We start from the raw sequence: 20,062 nt of genomic DNA, 5'->3' as shown, positions 1-20,062 counted from the left end.
ACTAGACTGTACACTGAACATACACAAGTGTACACTAGACCATACACTAACTGTACACTGGATGTACACATGTATACTGGACCATACAGAGGAAACACGTTAGTGTACACTGGATTGTACATGACATAGAAGTGTACACTGAACTGTACATGGGATTGTACATGGACGTACAGCTGACAGTACCCTCAACTGTACAAAGGATGGATGGTACACAGGATGTGCACTGGACGGTAGACTGCACTGAATACTGGGATGTACCCTTGGACTGCACACCAGGTGTGCATTGGACTGTACACTAGATATGTCCAGACGTATCCAACTGTGTCCCAGATGTTTCCAGATGAGCTCCAGCTGTGACCAGCTGTGCATGTGGACTATACACCAGATATGTCCAGCTGTGTTCCAGATGTGCTCCAGATGTGTACTGGACTGTACATTATACACTGGACATAGATGGATGTATATTAGACTATATTCTGGATGTACACTGGACTGTAAACTGGATTGTAAAGAAAAAACAAGTACCAGCATGATGTTTTTTGGTGCATCATGGGCACATATCCTTTAAACATATATATGCAAAATGCTAAGCTCTAATGATTTCAGGATTTAGTTTCTCCCGACTTTTCCTTGAGGTCCAGGTAGACATCAGTCTGTTTTCAATTTCAAGATGCCAAAAAAATTAAAAGGTTAACTTGCTTTCATTTTATTACAACCCAAAAGTGACTAATTCTAAATTATACAATGTATGGCTCAAAAACCAAGCACCCCACAACTGTACTTGGTATAGATGTACATTTTCTACCCATAACTAATATTTTCCAAGGAGAGAGTTTAAACAGTTGTAAAGAAGTTCTCATACAAGTAACAATATTTTTGAATCCCTTGTGTTTCTATCAATTTTTTCCTCAGTTGAAAATTTTCACTTTGCCTTGTTTTAGCAGTGTATGTGGGCTCATTGCTTGGTTTTGTGAAATTTCCCCCCTAATTAATCCTACACTTCTATTTTCTGGTTAAAAATACACTTTCTTAGAACTGGCCTTTTTATTAGCAGCTGTCTTTCTTTGCTAATAAAGAAATTCTTTGGGGGGGAATTTTTCATGGAGAACTAAAAATCTCACTTCATGTAGTTACTGTGATTACAAATGAAAAAAGCAAGGGGCTTCCCAGGTGGCTCAGGGGTAAAGAACCCTCCCGCCAACACTGGAGACACAAGAGATGTGGTTCAGTCCTTGGGTCGGGAAGATCCCCAGAGTAGAAGGTGGCAACCCACACTCCAGTATTTTTGCTTGGAAAATTTCATGGACAGAGGAGCCTGGTGGGCTAGAGTCCATGGGGTTGCAGAGTTGGACACGACTGACCACACAAATATAAGGTAGTTTTGAGACACAGGATGGCCGTGGATTTCCTGGCTGAGCTCCCGGTGCCAGCCTCCGTGGGTGAGACTCCCAGACTCCTTACATGCCAGCCAACAGTTCACCTTTAAAATTCCTCCCTGGGTGCTCACCAGGTTGGGCTGATGAAGCTCCCGCTTCCCTCTGCCGACTAGATGCTTTTTAAAAATCCTTTCTACTATGATGGCAAAATAAAGCCTGTCATTTTTTTCTCTTCAGTGTCTTAGGATTTGAGACTTTCTGACTAAAGAAATACCTTACCATAAATTCAGAATACTGAAGGGAACCAGAGGAAATCATTAGCCCTGATTTTACAGATGATGCTAGTAGGCTGCCTTGGGACAAAGTTTAACCAGTGGTGGAGTCGGGACTCAAACTCTGCCTCCAAGTTAATGCTGCTTTTTCTGCACTTGCTAAATGACCGATAAGCTCCACATTTCAGATTTTTTTTGTTTCGCTTGTTCCTCTCCAGAGCACAGAGCTAACTACATGGTCAGAGTTGAAACGCCTTTCTTACTCTTAGCCAAACTGTCACAGGAGGGTGGCCGCTCCCCTCTCAGGGTAATTTTCATGCAGAAGTCATTTAGGATTTTGGGGGAGTTAAAAGGTAATAATGGCTGTTATAAAATTAAGGGGGGGCATTGTGGGGACTTGGGGTGGGGCTCCTCAGGGGCTGTTGAGCAAGGAGCAGCTGAAGCTGGGGAGCCCTACAGAAGGGAGGCAGGGAACCCCTGAGGCATCTGGGTTGGAAGAGGACACAGCCTCAGACAGGGGTAAACGGCCACGGTGCGTGGCCCGCGGACTGTGTGATCTCCACACCTGGGACCAGTCTCGCTGTCACCGCGTGCCTGCCAGCCTGTCATGGACGTGACCAGGGACACAACATCGGACCTACCAGGCTCCTTTCTTACCTTCCAGGCAAGGTTTTTTGCTGGGTGAATATGTTGTTTTTGAATAACAGGCAGAAGAATGACTTCAGGTACTGGCAATACTATTTTACTGAAAATCTGGAGTTGCACAAATAGTTCTTTAGAACATAAAACTAAGGGGATTCATACATAACAATTATAGTCAGCATTTATAAGAGGCAGTACAAAAATGTATTCTGCTTCTACATGATATAAATTGTATATAATACCATGATTTAAACAATATTAATTATATTAACTCGTTCAGTGGATACATCTTACTCAGAATGTCTGACGTTTCCCACAAGAAAGGGAAAAAAAGCAGTTCTCCGAGGTGGGTTTCTTTTCATTTCCAAGTTCATTTTAGTGACGGTGGGAAGATTTAAAGATAATCCTTTCATTGAAGAAGCAGAAGTCAAAAAAAGTTACAGGATTGTTCTGAACTCATCAAAAATGAAATTAGGCACGTGTGCTTCAGCAACCTAAAAAAATGAAAACAAAAGAGTTAACTGTTTCATTGTGTAAGAAGACCAAATTCATCAGTAGTCCCTGGTAATCTGTCCTAGACAAAAATAACATGGAGTGGCGTAGTTGTAAAATGAAAATGAAATGCAGAGTAACATGAATATATTAACATATGATACCTATTATATGCTATTACATTGGTATGGTATAAAAAAATTCAAAATTTTCCATATGAAAATTAAAGACAGGAAGACATCCTTTGGAGCAAGGTGAATCACTGGGAAATACTGGACCACTAACTGAAACCACCACCGTCTTTTTCCGGTATTTCTACCACTGATGCTTAATTTCTTGGCACTGCGGACATCTGAAGGGGTGCAGGACAGTCCCTTCCCCAGCCCCTCCCCACCCTGCCCCTAGACGAGACGATCCCTTGGTTCTTCAAGGCACTTGGATCTACAAAAATGCACATGCCTCTGGGAAGTACTGAGATTAGTCTCAGGTCATCTCATAATTAACTAATGACCAACTAGGAAGAACAGGACATCTAGTGCTGGAAACTGGTAGTCTTTAAAAGCAATGTTTAATTTTTTTCTGACTATGAAGTTTGGTTGAGTTCAGTCTCTCAGTCATGTCCAACTCTTTGCAACCCCATGGACTGCAGCACGCCAGGCCTCCCTGTCCATCACCAACTCCCAGAGTTTACCCAAACTCATGTCCATTGAGTCGGTAATGCCATCCAACCAACTCATCCTCTGTCGTCCCCTTCTCCTCCCGCCTTCAATCTTTCCCAGCATCAGGGTCTTTTCAAATGAGTCGGTTCTTCACATCAGGTGGCCAAAGGATTGGAGTTTCAGATCAGCATCAGTCCTTTCAATGAATATTCAGGACTGATTTCCTTTAGGATGAACTGGTTAGATCTCCTTGCAGTCAGTCCAAGGGACTCAAGAGTTTCCTCCAACACCACATTTCAAAGCATTAATTCTTTGGCACCCAGCTTTCTTTATAGTCCAACTCTCACATCCATACATGACTAGTGGAAAAACCACAGCTTTGACTAGACAGACCTTTCTATCACTTGCTAATTCAAAGAAAATTAGAAAAATGGAGAGTATAAAAAGGAATAATCTCTGATCTTAATTCCCTAAAGAAAACTAAAAGTAATAATTATTTTGTATCATATTCTTGCAATTTATACACACACATACACTTAAAACTAAGATCACATAATCTTGTGTTCTTTACCTCTACTAAATTTTATGTCTTGAACATCCTTAAACACGTATCTTGGTGAACTCTTGTCATTTTTGGAAACCATGGCTGTACAACACTTCAACCATGGAGGGAACTTAGCCAAATGGGCTGCAGGAACAGGGTTATTGTGGAGATGAAGAAACAAACCACACGCTCATCCGCTACTCTGGCCTCTTAAGGAATTCTCCCCTGAAGTGCCCATCCTAACTCCTGAACAGGGTGAGCTGCAGACTGGAGGAGGGCATGGTAGAGGGTGAGAAGATGAGGAGGGAAGTTGTGTTCAATCACGCCTTCTCACAAAGCACGGAAGGTGCAGAAGAGGGAGGAACATCTCTGAGCCGAGCCCTGGGGCAGAGCATGCCGAGGGGCTCAAAGGTGTCCACAGGGAATGAGCTTCTGGACTTCATTCCTCATGAGTCCAGGGCCTTTCTTCAAACTATCTTCCTACAAAAAGGGCATTAATTTTTTTTTTGGTCACACTGTATGGCATGCGGAATCTTAGTCTCCCAACCAAGGATCTTAGTCTCCCAACCATGGCTCCTCCTGTGATAGAAGTGCAGAGTCTTAACCACTGGTTCTCCAGGGAGGCCCCAAACGGGCATCAATAGTGTTCTTTATCTACTGCTTACCCTCCGGGGTAGCTTTGTGTACCGAACATAATCCTCCAGAAACAGAAGGGCGCCTACAACATCGGCAGGCATTTCTGGTATCTTCTGGCTGCAACACAGAACAGTCTGGATCAATGAACTGCTTTTGTACGTAGACCCTTAGTCAAAATAGTGAAAGATTGAAAAAAAATGACATGACTAAATGAAGCCAAAGAAGAGACACATCTACAGAATCTCCTCTTGATTATTACATCAAGCCATATATTGCTGGCTGAAATTCAGCACACAGCCTGGAGGAGGGAATCGAAACTTCTCTGAATGGTCTACCTGGGTCTTTATGACGTGGCCCCTGCTGACCCTTTAGGGTAACAGAAGGAAACTCAGGACCCAGCATCCCATACAAATACATAACTTGTTCTATCCCAGAAAAGCCGCATTTGGGGCGGAGGAGAGGAAAACTAAAGGTTTACAAGCTTTGTATCAAGTAGGAGCTTCCGTGTTTCATTGTTTGATTTCACACTAGGAACTCCGGCTGTGCTGACAGTGGGGTGGCTCCCTGACTCCCACTGAAGGGTGGAGCCGTCCCTGGGTAAGTGGCCCAGGGGGAGGACACGGGCCCACAGGTCTGAGCCCAGCACCCACGATGGCAGAGGGGCAGGCTCTACTTTCTTCCCCGTGGGGCTCGCTCATGGTGCTCATGACTCCTTCACAGTGGGTGCTCCCAGGGGACTCCCCGCGACTTCTCAGCGGTGTGACTAAGGATGGGCACGCCTTTAAGTGCCCCAAACAGGAGATGTGCCCCAACCTGCCGTACAGAGCAGGGTGAGCAGCCAATTCCCGGCTCTGCTGCTGCTGCTAAGTCGCTTCAGTTGTGTCCGACTCTGTGCGACCCCATAGGTGGCAGCCCACCAGGCTCCGCTGTCCCTGGGATTCTCCAGGCAAGAACACTGGAGTGGGTTGCCATTTCCTTCTCCAGTGCATGAAAGTGAAAAGTGAAAGTGAAGTCGCTCAGTCGTGTCCAACTCATAGCGACCCCATGGACTGCAGCCTACCAGGCTCCTCCGTCCATGGGATTTTCCGGGCAAGGGTACTGGAGTGGGGTACCATCGCCTTCTCCGAACTCGCGGCTCTATGGGGGACAACAAGAGGAGGAATCTGGGACGTGAGGTCTCCACTTTGTCCCGGTTGGCCTCCCGTACCTTGTGCACTGCTCCACTGTGGAGCGGATGAACTGGCCGATCAGCGCCAGGAACTGCTCCGTGTACCGGGAGTGAAACTGCTTCAGCAGGGTGAGCAGCCCCAGCACCAGGGGCGGCCAGTCCACGGGGTCGGCGGGCTTTCGGCAGACCATCCCTGCGAGGACCGACAGACCACAGGTTACACCACCGCGGGGCGCGCTGGCCTTTTGCCACGTTCATTTAGGATGAATGTTCATGAATGTCAAGACGCCGGGGCCCACGTGATCTCTGGCAGATGATTATTTGGAGGGAATGACAATCCAGGACCACATTTTGAATTGGATCCAGCACTGGTGGAGGCTTCTAGTGCTCCGATGGATTCAACACCCTAGAGTGGGTGCTAATTTTTATAATTACCATCACTGTTTCTTTAGGATTTTGTAATTAATGGATGCAATGGTAGAAAGTATTATAGAGAGTAGCGTTTAAATGTATACATTACCATATGTAAAATAGACAGCTAATGGGAAGCTGTGGTATAATACAGGCAGCTCATCGTGGTACTTCGTGATAACCTAGTGGGGTTGGGAGGAGGTTCGGGAGGGAGGGTCATATGTATACTTAGAGCTGATTCATGTTGTTGTATGGCGGAAGTCAACACAATATTGTAAAGCAATTATCCTCTAATTAAAAAGAAAAAAAAAGAGATAGATAAAATGTTACACAAGAAAAGAATGTGCAGAAGTCAGAACAGGAGAAGGAACTATGCCAAGTGAGTGAGTGAGTGCGAAAGCTGGCCTTGTCACTAAGGATTTCTGCCCCAATGTGGAGACCTTGACCTTCCTGAATGGCTGCCTGGGGAACAGGAGACAGAGCACAATGTTGGGGAAAAAACCCCACAAAGTTGGAAACTTTCATTGCTAGATTTCAAAGACTTATTATAAAGTTACAGTCATCAAGACAGCATTGGCATAAAGATAGGTAAACAGATCAATGGAACGGGCAAGAAAATACAGAAATAGTCATACCCTTAAAGGTTCGATTGAATTTACATGGATATCCACACAATTTAATGGAGAAAGAGAAATCTTCTCAATAACTGATGCTAAAAATAGATATCTTTATGGGGAAAAAAATGAACCTTGAGCCCTATTTTGCATAAAAAGTAATTTGAAATAGACCACAGAGACCTCAATGTAAAAGCTACAAGTACAAAGTTTCTAGAAAAAAAAAAAAAATAGGACAACCTGTGCCCTTGGGATAGGCAAAGATATCTTAGAGGATAGAAAGGGCTAGTGATAAAGGAAAAAAACGGATAAATCGGACATCATCAGCAATAAAAACTTCTGCTCATTAAGGTCACAAGTAAGAAAATGAATAGGTAAACCATTTTGCGAGAAAAAAAATTTATAGCATGTCCATCAAAAAAAGGACTTGTATCCATAAAATAAATAACTCCTACAACTCAGTGATAAAAAAGCTATCAACTCAATTTAAAAACAGGCAAAAGACTTGAACAGACACTTAGCAAAGAAAGATAAACAAACAAAAAATATACAAAGAAGGGCCAAAAAGCATTTGAAAAAGTGCTCAACATCATAACTCATCAGGGAAAGGCAAGTTAAAACTATGAGATACCCTACATACCCATTATAATGTTTAAAAAGACTGAGATGGCCAAATGATGGTAAGTTGTGAAAATGGTACAACCACTTTGGGAAAAGGATTGGCAGTTGATTAGAAAGTTAAACTGACAGACCCCCACATTTGGGTTCTTGTGAAGACTGGGAAAACTTATTTAAAATGCCAAAACAAGCTATCTTGATTTACATAACCTAGGCCTTGGCAATTCCAAATTACTCAATGCCCACTGTAAAAGACACTAGCCGTACTCAGAACATGAAGAGAGAATCCTTCCAAGGTAGACAGCAAAGGGGATGTTTACAACAAAGACTTCTCTGAATGCAGCACCACAGAGATTCCTTTTTAAAAGCCTGACCAAAGCAGGTGTGCATTTCTTAGATCAGTCTTGAGAACAATGCTCACCAGGTTTATAGAAAAGCTTTCAGGGTACACTATCAGGGTACACTACATGCTGACGCTCCTTCCTCAGTCTGCTTTTTCTTTAATTTGATCCCCAACTCAACACACTGAACTGATTTATGAAAAGGACTGCAGTCAGGCACAGCAACTTTCTAAGACACGTCACAGTTTTATCTCAAGATCTGGGAATTCTGTGGCATAGTGACATGCTTCTCATAAGCAGCTATACAACCAAGGAGCCTGGCCTTAACCACACGCAATGAAACGGTAACAGAGGATGAGACCAGTGAGCAAACAGTCTTAATGAAAACAAGGTGTCTTCATGTGCTGAGAACGCCTTATTATAAAGAAGCATACATTCTTATTTAGTCATAAGAGAGGGAGGTCATGGATCTCTCGATCTTGAGATGAACCTTTCAGTCCATCTTGGGATAGTTCTTTACACTGATTCTGACCAACATCCAGAAAAGAATTTAGCATCAGGTAAGCACTTGCTCTGTGAGAGGTACCATCACAGCTATTTTGAAGTTCTAATTGGCCCACAAGTTTAAGTATCTTGGCCAAAGTCACACAGGTGGTTAAGTTGTGAAGTCAGAATCCAAACAAACAATTGTTCCCTCCATCCTACAGTCAAGGTTTACTGGGTGCCACCATGCCCTGAATTGGAGAAGGAAATGACAGACAACCCATTCTAGTATTCTTGCTGGCGGAATCCCGTGGACAGAGGAGACTGGTGGGTCACTGTCCATGGGGTCACAAAGAGTTGGACACGACTGAGTGACTGAGCCTCCCTGGTGGCTCAGATGGTAAAGATCCGCCTGCAAGGAAGGAGACCTGGGTTCGATCCCTGGGTTGGGAAGATCCCCTGGAGAAGGGAAGGGCAACCCACTCCAGTATGCTTCCTTGGAAATCCATGGATAGAGACTATAGTCCACGGGGTCGCAGAGAGTTGGACACGACTGAGTGACCAATGCTGAGTGACTGAGCACCCTGCCCTGCATTCTGTGGCTGTGACAAATATTGATATGGGGGCTGTGTCTGGAATAAAGGAATGTTTTTGAATGAGGGAATTAAAAACCTTACGGAGAATCCAAATCTTTATCCTAAAAAACTTTTGAAATAGGAAGGGAAATACTTCAAAGAAGAAATACATTTTGGAATTGTTGGTTAAAAAAAGTATATGGTTACATTTATAGAAAATACTTTTAAAGTAAATTAAACTCTATAGCAGACTTTGAAAACCTCTACTTAAAGTTTGGAGACAGAGGAAATACCTGGGAATCTTATAAAAATGTTTAAGATAAAGTCAATGACACACAAAAAATTGGGTTATAATGCTGGATAAGGACAAATATACTGATAGCCTTTAATAACTATTGTTTGTATCAAGTATTTTCAAAACTAAAGTAACAGATTTCCCAGGGTAAAGTACCAGAGGATTAGTCTCCTCTCTGTAACTATATTGTTACTCTTCATATCAAAGCTCCACAGTAAGCACATGACACTTACTGAAAGAATAGGACATTAACCAAAAGAAGTTTCTTTCCCACCAAAATCAGCTCCTTTAAAGAAAAGAGAGAAGTAAAGGTCCCACACATTTTACAAGTTGTACAATCAACCACTGTAAATTAAAGATGGATTATACTTGGTTGATATTAAATCTACTGTCTTCATGATATTTCAGAGGCCCAAGGACATGGATTTTTATAAACATGCGATTACCAAGAAAGAGCTCATACGTGACACAGCATTCTCTACCAAGAGCTGTTTGGTTAGATGTTAATCTACCACCATTGTTCCTTACTGTAAAGAATAAATGTCATGAAGTACCTAGATTTTTGTTGTACTGAAGTTTTGGCAGCTGGGCGACCAAAAACAGAAAGTTGACCACTGGGAAGTAGGGTAAGCGCTTTGTCGTTATGTAAATCTGGAAAGAGAAAGAACACAGTTTCAAATGGAAAGCTGCCACTTAATTTCAGTTTGCTCTTCTGACTACTGAAAACTAGGGTGGTTCCATTAATTCGCTGCCTTCAGAGTTGTATTTAACACCACTGACCCCCTCTCCCTCCAAACACAGACACCTACTTGACAAGCAGCCCTCTTGGGAAAGGAACAATTTTGCTTAGAGATTAGCAGTTACTCCCCCCTACCCCCAATCTTCTTTTTCTCCCTCCAATCCTCTTAATGTTGGTTACAAAATGGGGGCAGGGGGGAGGAAGATGAGCAAGAAAGTCAAGGCCAAGCCAGAAGGAGGCCAAAGAGAGGGAAAGAGGAAAGAGGCAGAAAGAAAGAAAGAAGATCCACACAGCAGTGCATGGCTCTGCATAAGTAGAAAGCAAGCAGGGGGCCCACTGTCCATTTCCTCTTCCCTGGGCAATGACACAGAGCAGTCTCCGGCCCAGTTCACGAGGCAGAAAGCACAGTCAGGCCACACCCAGCCCTCTTCCCCCTCCCAGTCGTCCTGATTCCCTGGGAGGCAGGGGGGCATCCTGGCCAGCAGCACCAGCTCTGGTCAGACAGCCTGGCTCCATCGCTGGCTACTGTGGGGCCCTGGGAATTATCAGCCTCTGAGCCTCAGGTTCCTCTCCCAACAAGGGCACATTTCATGAGGCTGCTGCGAGATTAAGTGAGAGCACCTATGGTCAGGGTTAACACAGTGCTTGGCACATAGTAAAACGTAAGGTGCTATTTATGTTCATAATCTTACCTCAAACCCAGGTGATCATACAGATTTCAGAATTTCATATTACAAAAAAGATTTTAGGTAGGCAATACAGTCTAGGGTAACAGACTATAAGCAAAGTTATCTGTATTTCTGCAAAAACATGACAAGTCACAGGAGTATAAACAGCCTCAAGTCAGCCTGGGACAGGTTCTGGCACTACATGCGAACTGGCACTAAGTTGTGAAAAATGCCTGCAGTTCTCAGAGGTTTACGGAGATCAGAAACAGCAGAAGAGAGCCTGTCTCCCCAGATTCTGACTGTGATTACTGTCAGCCAAGGAGGGAAGGGTCTTTGGGCAAGAAGGATCAAGGCCACCATTTAGGAGCAGTTCAAATACCAAACCCCAGAGAAACCTAAACCTCATCTCTTACTGATACAGCACTTGTCACTCATTCTGACAAACACTCTTATCACTTGACTCCCACAGCCCTGAGTCAGCAGGGCAGGCGTGATCATCTTCATATTACACGTGGGGAATGGGAACCCAGAAGGGGCGGAGGATCACGAGAATGGAGGTTCTGGGATTGGAACCAGGGTCTTCCAATATCAGACGGAGCGCAGGGATCTGCTACCTGGGCCAGACGGCCTTCGGTCCCACCCTGTCTCCCACCACACCATTATATTACATGTTAGTAGTCATGCACCTTGTTCAGTGGGTTGTGGATGCCAGCTGCCTCCAGGTAGGCCGTGATTTCATACAAGAGGGTGTTCTCTTCTTTGGGGTAAGGAAGTGAGGGGTCCTGATAGTGGGCTTCGATATCTGCTAGGAGAGCCCTGAATGAAGGAAAACAACAACAGGGATAAACGTTAGTGATAAACTGAATACAGACAACAGTTAACACAAGGTGTGATATAATCTTCCAGAGATTCAGTGTCCTCATCTGTAAAACAAGGGCTTGCTCCCTTCGAATTCCCAATTTCCACACCTGTGATTGGTGATAAATGGGAAATCTGAACTTGAATTATGTTTTCTTTTAGAGTTCACCCAAATCAACTGCTTTTACCACTTAAATTTTTATGAGCTGACTGAACTAGTTTCAATACCTACTTTGTCAAAAGCACACTGATTTTGAGACCAAGAAGCATGGGTTATTTATCTTTAAGCAGGAGGCTCAAAATGAGAGCAAGCTGCTGGTCAGGTGGAGAGTGTGACTGGATGCTAGGATATGTGTCCACAGCCACGCCTGGTCATCAGGGTGCTTCTAACTCCCCTCAGGAGAATCAGTGATTCAGTTCTGTGGAAAGCCAAGAATGGATTTTGGTGATAATTGCTTTCTCAGTCTGGCCAAGAATCTAGCAAATTATCTGATGTGTATTAAGTGATCAATACATGTTGGCTGAAATGATTCCATTAAAAAAAAAGAGACCAAGAGACAATACTGAAGCAAGAGGCTTCTGAAGATAAATTTGATTGCCTATGGGAAGGAAGCCTATATTCAGAGAGCCTTCTCACTCAAAAAGGACTTAAGAGAGTAGATGCCTACATGCACACTCAGTCGCTTCAGCACTGTCTGACTCTTTGCGACCCTGACTGTAGCCCACCAGACTTCTCTGTCCATGGGATTCTCCAGGCGAGAATACTGGAGTGGGCTGCCATGCCCTCCTCCAGAGGATCTTCCTGACACAGGAACTGGACCCATGTCTCCTGCCTTGCAGGCAGATTCTTTACCACTCAGCCACCTAGATACTGAATGTATAAAACCGATAACTAATGAGAACCTACTATGGAGCACAGGAACTCTATTCAATGCTCTGTGGTGACCTAAATGGGAAAGAAAGCCAAAAAAGAGGGGCTATAGGTATGACGTGCAGCTGACTCACCATGCTGCAGGAGAAACTAACACAACATTGTAAAGCAACTGTATTTCAATTAAAAAAAAAGTATGTATTGAAGACACTGAGACGCTAACTGATGAACAATCTAGGCCCAGAGGTGGTTGTTTCAAATGCCAGCGCTTACTTATTGAGATTCTCCAGAGCAGCTGCCAGGTGTTTGGAGTCAAACCGACAAGAATAATTTAATTCATTGGCGATCTGTTGCCTCAGAATCTGCATCTGCCCAACCTGTGAACAAGCAAGAGAAAGAACAGGGAAAAGCTGATGAACAAAAAGATGACAAGCTTTTATTGAAAGGTTCACAACATTCTGCAGAAAAATTCAAGGATTTCCTGGACTGGTTTCATGCCTAAGACCAGCATCACCCCTGATGGAGCACAAGGGACCCTTAAAGAAATGTCTGCAGAGATTCTGTATGCCAACCTCAACAGAACCCTGAAGTCTAATAGTGAACCTAATAGTCTAAAAGTGAACCATAAATGTTCCTATTGTCCGTGGATTAAAGGTATGTGTTCTGAAGCTCTATTTCAGATCTTTAGAATAAGTTCTCATGTTCAGTAATCACTAATGAGAAGCCCTACTTTCTTTATCTGTCTTAAATTGAACTTTCTCAAGCCCTAAGGGTGCCATTTCACTCAAACATTTCGTCAGTATCAGTCTGTCTACATCCCTCAGGATTACAGACCGTGAAATAATCTAGGTGATAAAATAACCTACATACAGTCTTCCAAGAAGGCCCTTCTAACAATGATAACCCTGAAACCAGGGGTTCTTCATGTTTTGTTGGCACTTTGGACATCTGTAGGATGCTGGAGACGCCTATGGATGCTGTCTCAGAATGGTTCTTTTGAATGTATGAAATAAAACATACAGGATAACAATGGAAGCCAATTATAACAAAATGTAATTCTCAAGCGATTAACATAACAAATTTGTTATAACTTGCTTCTCTTGTCATCCTGGCTTACGGCATGTCAGACCTATATAACAAAGAGGCCATCTAGCAGAACCAAAGGCTTCTATTCAATTTAAGTTTCCAAATTAGAACTAGAACTCAATGAAATGATGAGAAATATACTGTGAATTGGGCTGAGACACCAACAATTCCTGTCTCAATGAGCAACTTACATAATTGGGAACAGAGAACAGGACTAGTCCAAATTCTGTGAGTAGTCTAGACTTGTCCTTTGGTATCTGATACTTTTAACCATCAGTCAGTTTTCCACCAGGACAGCTATTCTTTCCTACTGTACTGTGGGTAGGCTTTCCAGGGAGACAGCCAGCTTCCTTGAACTCTGTCTTACAGCAACTGACATTAGGGTGTTCAACAAAGGGTTATTTAATGTTAACATTAATGGTATTTAATGTCTCAGATTACCAAGTGATGAGAGAAGGATATGCAAAAGATACAAGGCGTCTCTGGAAGCCAACGCCACAGTGTAAAGGCAGATGCGTGGATTCTAAAGCAAGCTGGATTTCCATCCGACAAATCACAGGCACACCTTGGAAATGAGTTTGGCTCCAGATCACCATAATAAAGCAAATATTGCAATAAAGTGAGTCACATGAATTTTCTGGTTTTCCAGTGCATATAAAAGTTATGTTTACATTATATTGTAGTTTGTTAAGTGTATAAAAGCATTATGTCTAAAAAATAATTTAAAAATACTCCATTGCCAAAAAAGCTGGCCATCCTTCAGAGTCAGAGTGGTAACAAAGGTCACTGATCACAGATCACTGTCACAAATATAACAATAATGAAAAAATTTGTAGTATTGCGAGAATTCCTGAAGTGTGACACAAAGTGAGCAAAAGTTGTTGGAAAAATGGTGGTGACAGACTTGCTCAACACAGCGTTGTCACAAATCTTCAATCTGTACAAAATGCAATACCTGCAAAGTGCAGTAAAGCGAAGTACAGTAAGATGATGTGTACCTGTAATCTCCCCATCTTACTTTCTCACTCATTTCCAAAGACACACGTTCTAGTCACAGTGTAAGGATAACATGTCCAAAGGAACCTGGCTTTCTAGTTTTTGTGCAGATACTTAACAACTCTAAAGGCTGAGATTAGGGTGGCAAACTGACAACAGTTCATTAATGAACTTGTCACATGAGGACGGAGGATGACCAAGGAAGGAAAACTCCTATTTCCTTGAGTGAAAGCACCTTTTGCTAAAAGGCATTTCAAAATGGGTTTTTGTCAGTGAAAGCAGCATGATAAATGGGCCAATGAAAAGCACTGTCAAGAACAGCCAAAGAACAGAGCCATTTAGAAATAATGATAAAACTGAAGTGGTGTATTTTTGGTTTGATGGCCAAAGAAAAAGAGTGGCTTTCTTGGGGGTAACCAAGTTACAAGAAATTAATAATGAAAAAACCATAGCATCGCCTCTCTCACAACATACCTTCATGATAGCCTCGAGGTAAGCGGTCCAAATCTTCTGGGTTTTGGCAATGGCGGAAAAATAAATTTTATTCGAATTTGCTGAAAGGTTAAAATATGAGTTTCTATTTAGTAAATTTGGAAAGGCTACAGTGTTCACTCTACCTCAGGCTCATTTTAGAACACTTACCTACAATACTTTTTAGGGGGCTGACGGCATTCATTAGGGTTTTTAAAGTCTCCTGCACAGTTCTGTCTCGCAAGATAATTTTCTGAAACATGCTGAGGAAATTCTAAACGAGAAGGCATGATCAAAGAACCAAATATAATGAATAAAATGAAGAAACGCTCCAGTTAACTCAAAGGCAACACAGAACACACACAAGCCTCATTCACACAAAGCTACAAATAAGAGGATGGGGAAGACACAACTTCTGGTTCCCATCAGAAACATCCCCTGCTGGGAGGAGTTGCTGGTTTCTAAGATGAAATTCACAAAAACTGTTTACCCATAAAAATACTATGCTGGCCAAAGAGATTCTAGTTTATTCTCAGTTCTTCTCTATTTAGCAGGAGTTATATAAATATGCCTGATGTCAGTGTAGGAAAGTATGAAAGAAAGGCTAAACCATCTACTCCCTTCTTCCCCAGGATAGCAGAACACACACATGGACACCCAAGGGCTTACCTGTAACTCTTTGACAATCATAAAGCACAGAAGCCTGTCTAACCCGTTCAGACCGAAAGTCCCCAAGGTGTTTTGGATTTCTGAGAAAAGGCGGCTGCTGGTCACTTCTTGATGGGTTTTCATATCATACCAAGTGTTCAGCTGGTCAATGTGACATGTCATTCTAAAACATAAACAAAAAACCCTCAAAACCCAAGAGCAGCTCAGAATTCACCCTGAAAGGATGAGGAATACAATAGGATTTGGGGCATCAGATAGGAAGAACAATGGTTTCATGATCTGTGCTTTAATAATAATCCCTGCATCTGGGCACCCAAGACATCTAACGGTGAATGTCCAATGGGCCAGGAAGGCAAAATTCAGTTAAGTCACTTCCTGCCCTTGCTATGTCACCAGTTTGAATGATACATTTCCACTGGGTTGGGTAGTTAAGTCATATCTCAAGGACAAGGCTAGATTCAGTCATCAGGCTGGACGACTTCAGAGCCACATTGCCTCCCTGGAGGGGCTTTCTGTAAAAATCCAGAGACCGGGAACAAAACAGTGTCTTGTCCCATTTCCACTTTGGTAAGAAAGGAACTTTGAATCCTTGCGCCTTGATGTCTGAGGTCATGATGACAGAGCCATTTCCTCTTTCCTCCTAGTCCCAGTCATCGACCAACGATTCCCTTTGAGACTCAAGAGTGTAACGATGGTGATGATAAAAACCGACAACATTTACTGAGGACTGCCTATGTGTCAGGCACTGGGCCAGACCTTTCCGAGTGCTCTCTCTTCATCCTCGGAATAGCTCTGTGATGTACAAGCTGGGTTTGACTTTCGTTTTACACATGAAATAACTGAGTCTTAGACAGGCCTGATTACACCACCACACCCACAACCACCAAGATTCTCAGATGTTCGCGTGGGGACCTTAAACCAATGGTGCAAGTGTGTGTTCTCAGTTGCTTCAGTCGTGTCAGACTCTTTGAGACCCTACGGACTGTAGTCCATCAGGCTTCTCTCTCCATGGGATTTCCCATGCAAGAATACTGGAGTGGGTTACCACGTCCTCCTCCAGGGGGCCTTCCCAACCCAAGGATTGAACCCCTTCTGTGTCTCTTGCATTGCAGATGGATTCTTTACCCACTGAGCCACCTGGGTAGCCCTAAGTCAATGGTAGAACATGTTTACAAAAACAGATGTTGAGATCCCATTTCTGGAGGGTTGGATGGGTTATGTGTGGGGTGGAATCCTAGCCTCTACTTTCTACAGGCCCCACAAAATGATATGGCCCCAATCCTAAGAGCCAACACATATCTTTACTGAAATGAAGCTTGGGAGGGAATTAAGAGAGACTCAGGAGCTAGGGAATTTTAAATTTGGAACTAAATGGAAGAACAAGATGACTTCCAGAGTGGCAGTCTACTTTCAGGCTTCAAAGTATCCTGCTTCCACCATTAGGTGTGGGCACTTTGCATGCGTCACTGACAGGCTCCTAATTTTGAGAACATACATGACATGGAAAACCCAGTCAAGCTTGATCCTGTCTGCCAGTATTAAGCTGGCACTAAGTGAGTGAGGTGGACAGGTTTCTAGGAGGGCTTCTGAGATCAACCCATGGGGACTGAGAAAGGAGGAGTCCCAAAACGTTTTGGATCATTTAATCTTTTTGGCCCGTGAGTCACAGACCAAACTCATTTCTGCTGAAGGTGACATATGGTTTGTCAAGTTTCTTAAGTTCTGACAGACAAAATCAGCCTGAATGTGAAGGCGGTATAGAGAACACGTGTCATGAGGACATTTAACTTGCACAAAGTCAACTTCACCCGCACAGCTGGACTGAGAAAGAAGAGACACCACCTTTCCCTGGGAAACCACACTGGTCATTCCACTGAGCAGGCCCAGGCCCAGGGGTGAACATGAGAGCAGACAGGAGCCTGCTCTCCCCTTAGTAGGGCTTAGTACCAGCTGTTTCATCAGAGGCTCAACTGCAGAAAAATGAGGACTCAGCTGGACTTACTGGGACAGACAGCGTGCAAGTCCCCACTGTGGTGCCCACCTGTAGTATTCTCAGTGGCCATTTTGATTACATGAGGTTTTCACCCAAGTGACTGTACATATAATCTGTAAGTCACTGTTGCCCTTGAATGACACAGGCTTTAAGAGTTGGGCTCCAGAGTCAGAGGCCCTGGTGCCTACTCTGGGGACACCACTGATTAAATTCTGGACAAGTGACTGAGCTTTTCTGTGCCTCGGTTACTTTGAGAGGCACATGGGATGAATAATAGTGCCTACCCCTTTAGACTGTTGTGACGGGTAAGTGAAGGGATGTGTGTCAGGAGGAGCGCATAAAGCTAGTGCTCAAGAAATGCTGGGTCTTCTGCAAAAGTGCCCGAGGGTGGAGCTGAGAAACAAGAAGGTCATCTCAGAAGTGCAAGGTGTGAGCTGGCAAGTGCAAGGCCAGTGACTGCAATGGGGGAGTAGGTCACAAGTGACAGACCCACAGGAGCAATTTGGGATTTAAAGTTTTAATAAACCTGGTAGTCCACAGACCCAAGTAATGTTAGCTGGAAAGAAACAGAGGCATAGACTAAAATAAGAGGTGGCTGAATAGACCTTCTAATTGTTTTCATCTCTATGTCTTTGGACTGGGGTGACCTCAGTCACACTGAGGAAAACATGCAGTCCCAGAAAAAGTAAACTTAATCAACCCATGAGAAAGGCTCCGGCAATGGCAGGAACAAGGATATGATCTGAGTAGAGGTCAAGGATATGATCAATATGTTTACAGACTTGCTGTCCATGAGGTTCAAGGCCCAGTGGAATTGAGGTACACCTACTTTGGGTCTGTGATTCGCAAGATTTCTCTGCAGAGTCGACCAATAAATGTTACAGACTCGTCCACAGGGGTAAACTTTGGTATTGGAATATGAGTGGACTGGTACATACTTTGCCAATCTTGAATCTAGGGAAAAAAAAAAAAAAGAACCCCAAGGACATAAATATTTAGTGCATCTTTGATAAGTTAACCTAGTTATCCTTTTTTTATAGTTTTACAAAGATAATGTTGCATGAACAGTGACTATAAATGGCTCCTTGATTTTGAAGAATAAATTTTAAAAACTGTAGTAAAAGCCTCCCAGAAATACCACATATAATATTTATTAAAAAAAGAAATAACTGTGAAAAAGTGAAGAGATTGAGGAGAAGTGGAAAAAGACAGGAATTTCTTACCTTCTGTCTTACAAGTTGACATGTATCAATGGAATAATAAACATCCAAAATATAGGGCTGGAAGATATATAATCTTTTGAAAATGTCACATGAATCACGTCAGTTCCCTAATTAAAAACTTGTGAGTGACTCCTTGTTAATTACTAAGATCAGTCTTCTGAGCTGTGACACTTAAGAATGCGGTGCTCACAATAGATGCAGAAAAAGCCTTTGACAAAATTCAACATCCATTTATGATAAAAACTCTCCAGAAAGCAGGAATAGAAGGAACATACCTCAACATAATAAAAGCTATATATGACAAACCCACAGCAAATATTATCCTTAATGCTGAAAAATTGAAAGCATTTCCCCTAAAATCAGAAACAAGAAAAGGGTGCCCACTCTCACCACTACTATTCAACATAGTTTTGGAAGTTTTGGCCACAGCAATCAGAGCAGAAAAAGAAATAAAAGGAATCCAGATAGGAAAAGAAGTGAAACCCTCACTGTTTGCAGATGACATGATCCTCTACATAGAAAACCCTAAAGACTCTACCAGAAAATTACTAGAGCTAATCAATGAATATAGTAAAGTTGCAGGATATAAAATTAACATACAGAAATCCCTTGCATTCCTATACACTAACAATGAGAAAACAAAGAGAAATTAAGGAAACAATACCATTCACCATTGCAACAAAAAGAATAAAATACTTAGGAGTATATCTACCTAAAGAAACAAAAGACCTATACATAGAAAACTATAAAACACTGATGAAAGAAATCAGAGGACACAAATAGATGGAGAAATATACCGTGTTCATGGATTAGAAGAACCAATATTGTGAAAATGAGTATCCTACCCAAAGCAATCTATAGATTCAATGCAATCTCTATCAAGCTGCCAATGGTATTCTTCATAGAACTAGAACAAATAATTTCACAATTTGTATGGAAATACAAAAAACCTCGAATAGCCAAAGCAATCTTGAGAAAGAAGAATGGAACTGGAGGAATCAACCTGCCTGACTTCAGACTCTACTACAAAGCCACAGTCATCAAGACAGTATGGTACTGGCACAAAGACAGAAATATAGACCAATGGAACAAAATAGAGAGCCCAGAGATAAATTCACATACCTATGGACACCTTATCTTCAACAAAGGAGGCAAGAATATACAATGGAAAAAAGACAACCTCTTTAACAAGTGGTGCTGGGAAAACTGGTCAACCACTTGTAAAAGAATGAAACACTTTCTAACACCATACACAAAAATAAACTCAAAATGGATTAAAGATCTAAATGTAAGACCAGAAACTATAAAACTCCTAGAGGAGAACATAGGCAAAACACTCTCCGACATAAATCACAGCAAGAT

The 20,062-nt window shown here is 42.7% G+C and overlaps 1 protein-coding gene across 2 annotated transcripts in view; it reads right to left on the bottom strand.

The window, feature by feature from the left end:
- Positions 1-2,374: 2,374 nt before the first annotated feature.
- The window catches only part of WASHC5 (WASH complex subunit 5), a 55,815-nt gene continuing 38,127 nt past the window's right edge, over positions 2,375-20,062 (bottom strand). Inside the window, exons 20-29 of one of the 2 annotated variants that reach the window (XM_043879229.1) lie at positions 18,307-18,431; positions 15,485-15,647; positions 14,987-15,089; positions 14,819-14,898; positions 12,536-12,639; positions 11,220-11,349; positions 9,681-9,777; positions 5,829-5,982; positions 4,651-4,738; positions 2,375-2,784 (exon numbers count right to left, since the gene is read on the bottom strand). In XM_043879229.1, coding sequence (XP_043735164.1) covers positions 2,728-2,784; positions 4,651-4,738; positions 5,829-5,982; positions 9,681-9,777; positions 11,220-11,349; positions 12,536-12,639; positions 14,819-14,898; positions 14,987-15,089; positions 15,485-15,647; positions 18,307-18,431 — 1,101 coding nt within the window. In that variant the 3' untranslated portion in view covers positions 2,375-2,727. The remainder of the gene's footprint in view (positions 2,785-4,650; positions 4,739-5,828; positions 5,983-9,680; positions 9,778-11,219; positions 11,350-12,535; positions 12,640-14,818; positions 14,899-14,986; positions 15,090-15,484; positions 15,648-18,306; positions 18,432-20,062) is intronic. The other variant, XR_006336309.1, reaches the window with a different exon arrangement.

This window comes from Cervus elaphus, chromosome 21 (genome assembly GCF_910594005.1).
Source record: "Cervus elaphus chromosome 21, mCerEla1.1, whole genome shotgun sequence".
NCBI classification, from domain to species: Eukaryota; Metazoa; Chordata; class Mammalia; order Artiodactyla; family Cervidae; genus Cervus; species Cervus elaphus.
This window is presented reverse-complemented; position numbering and strand designations above follow the sequence as displayed.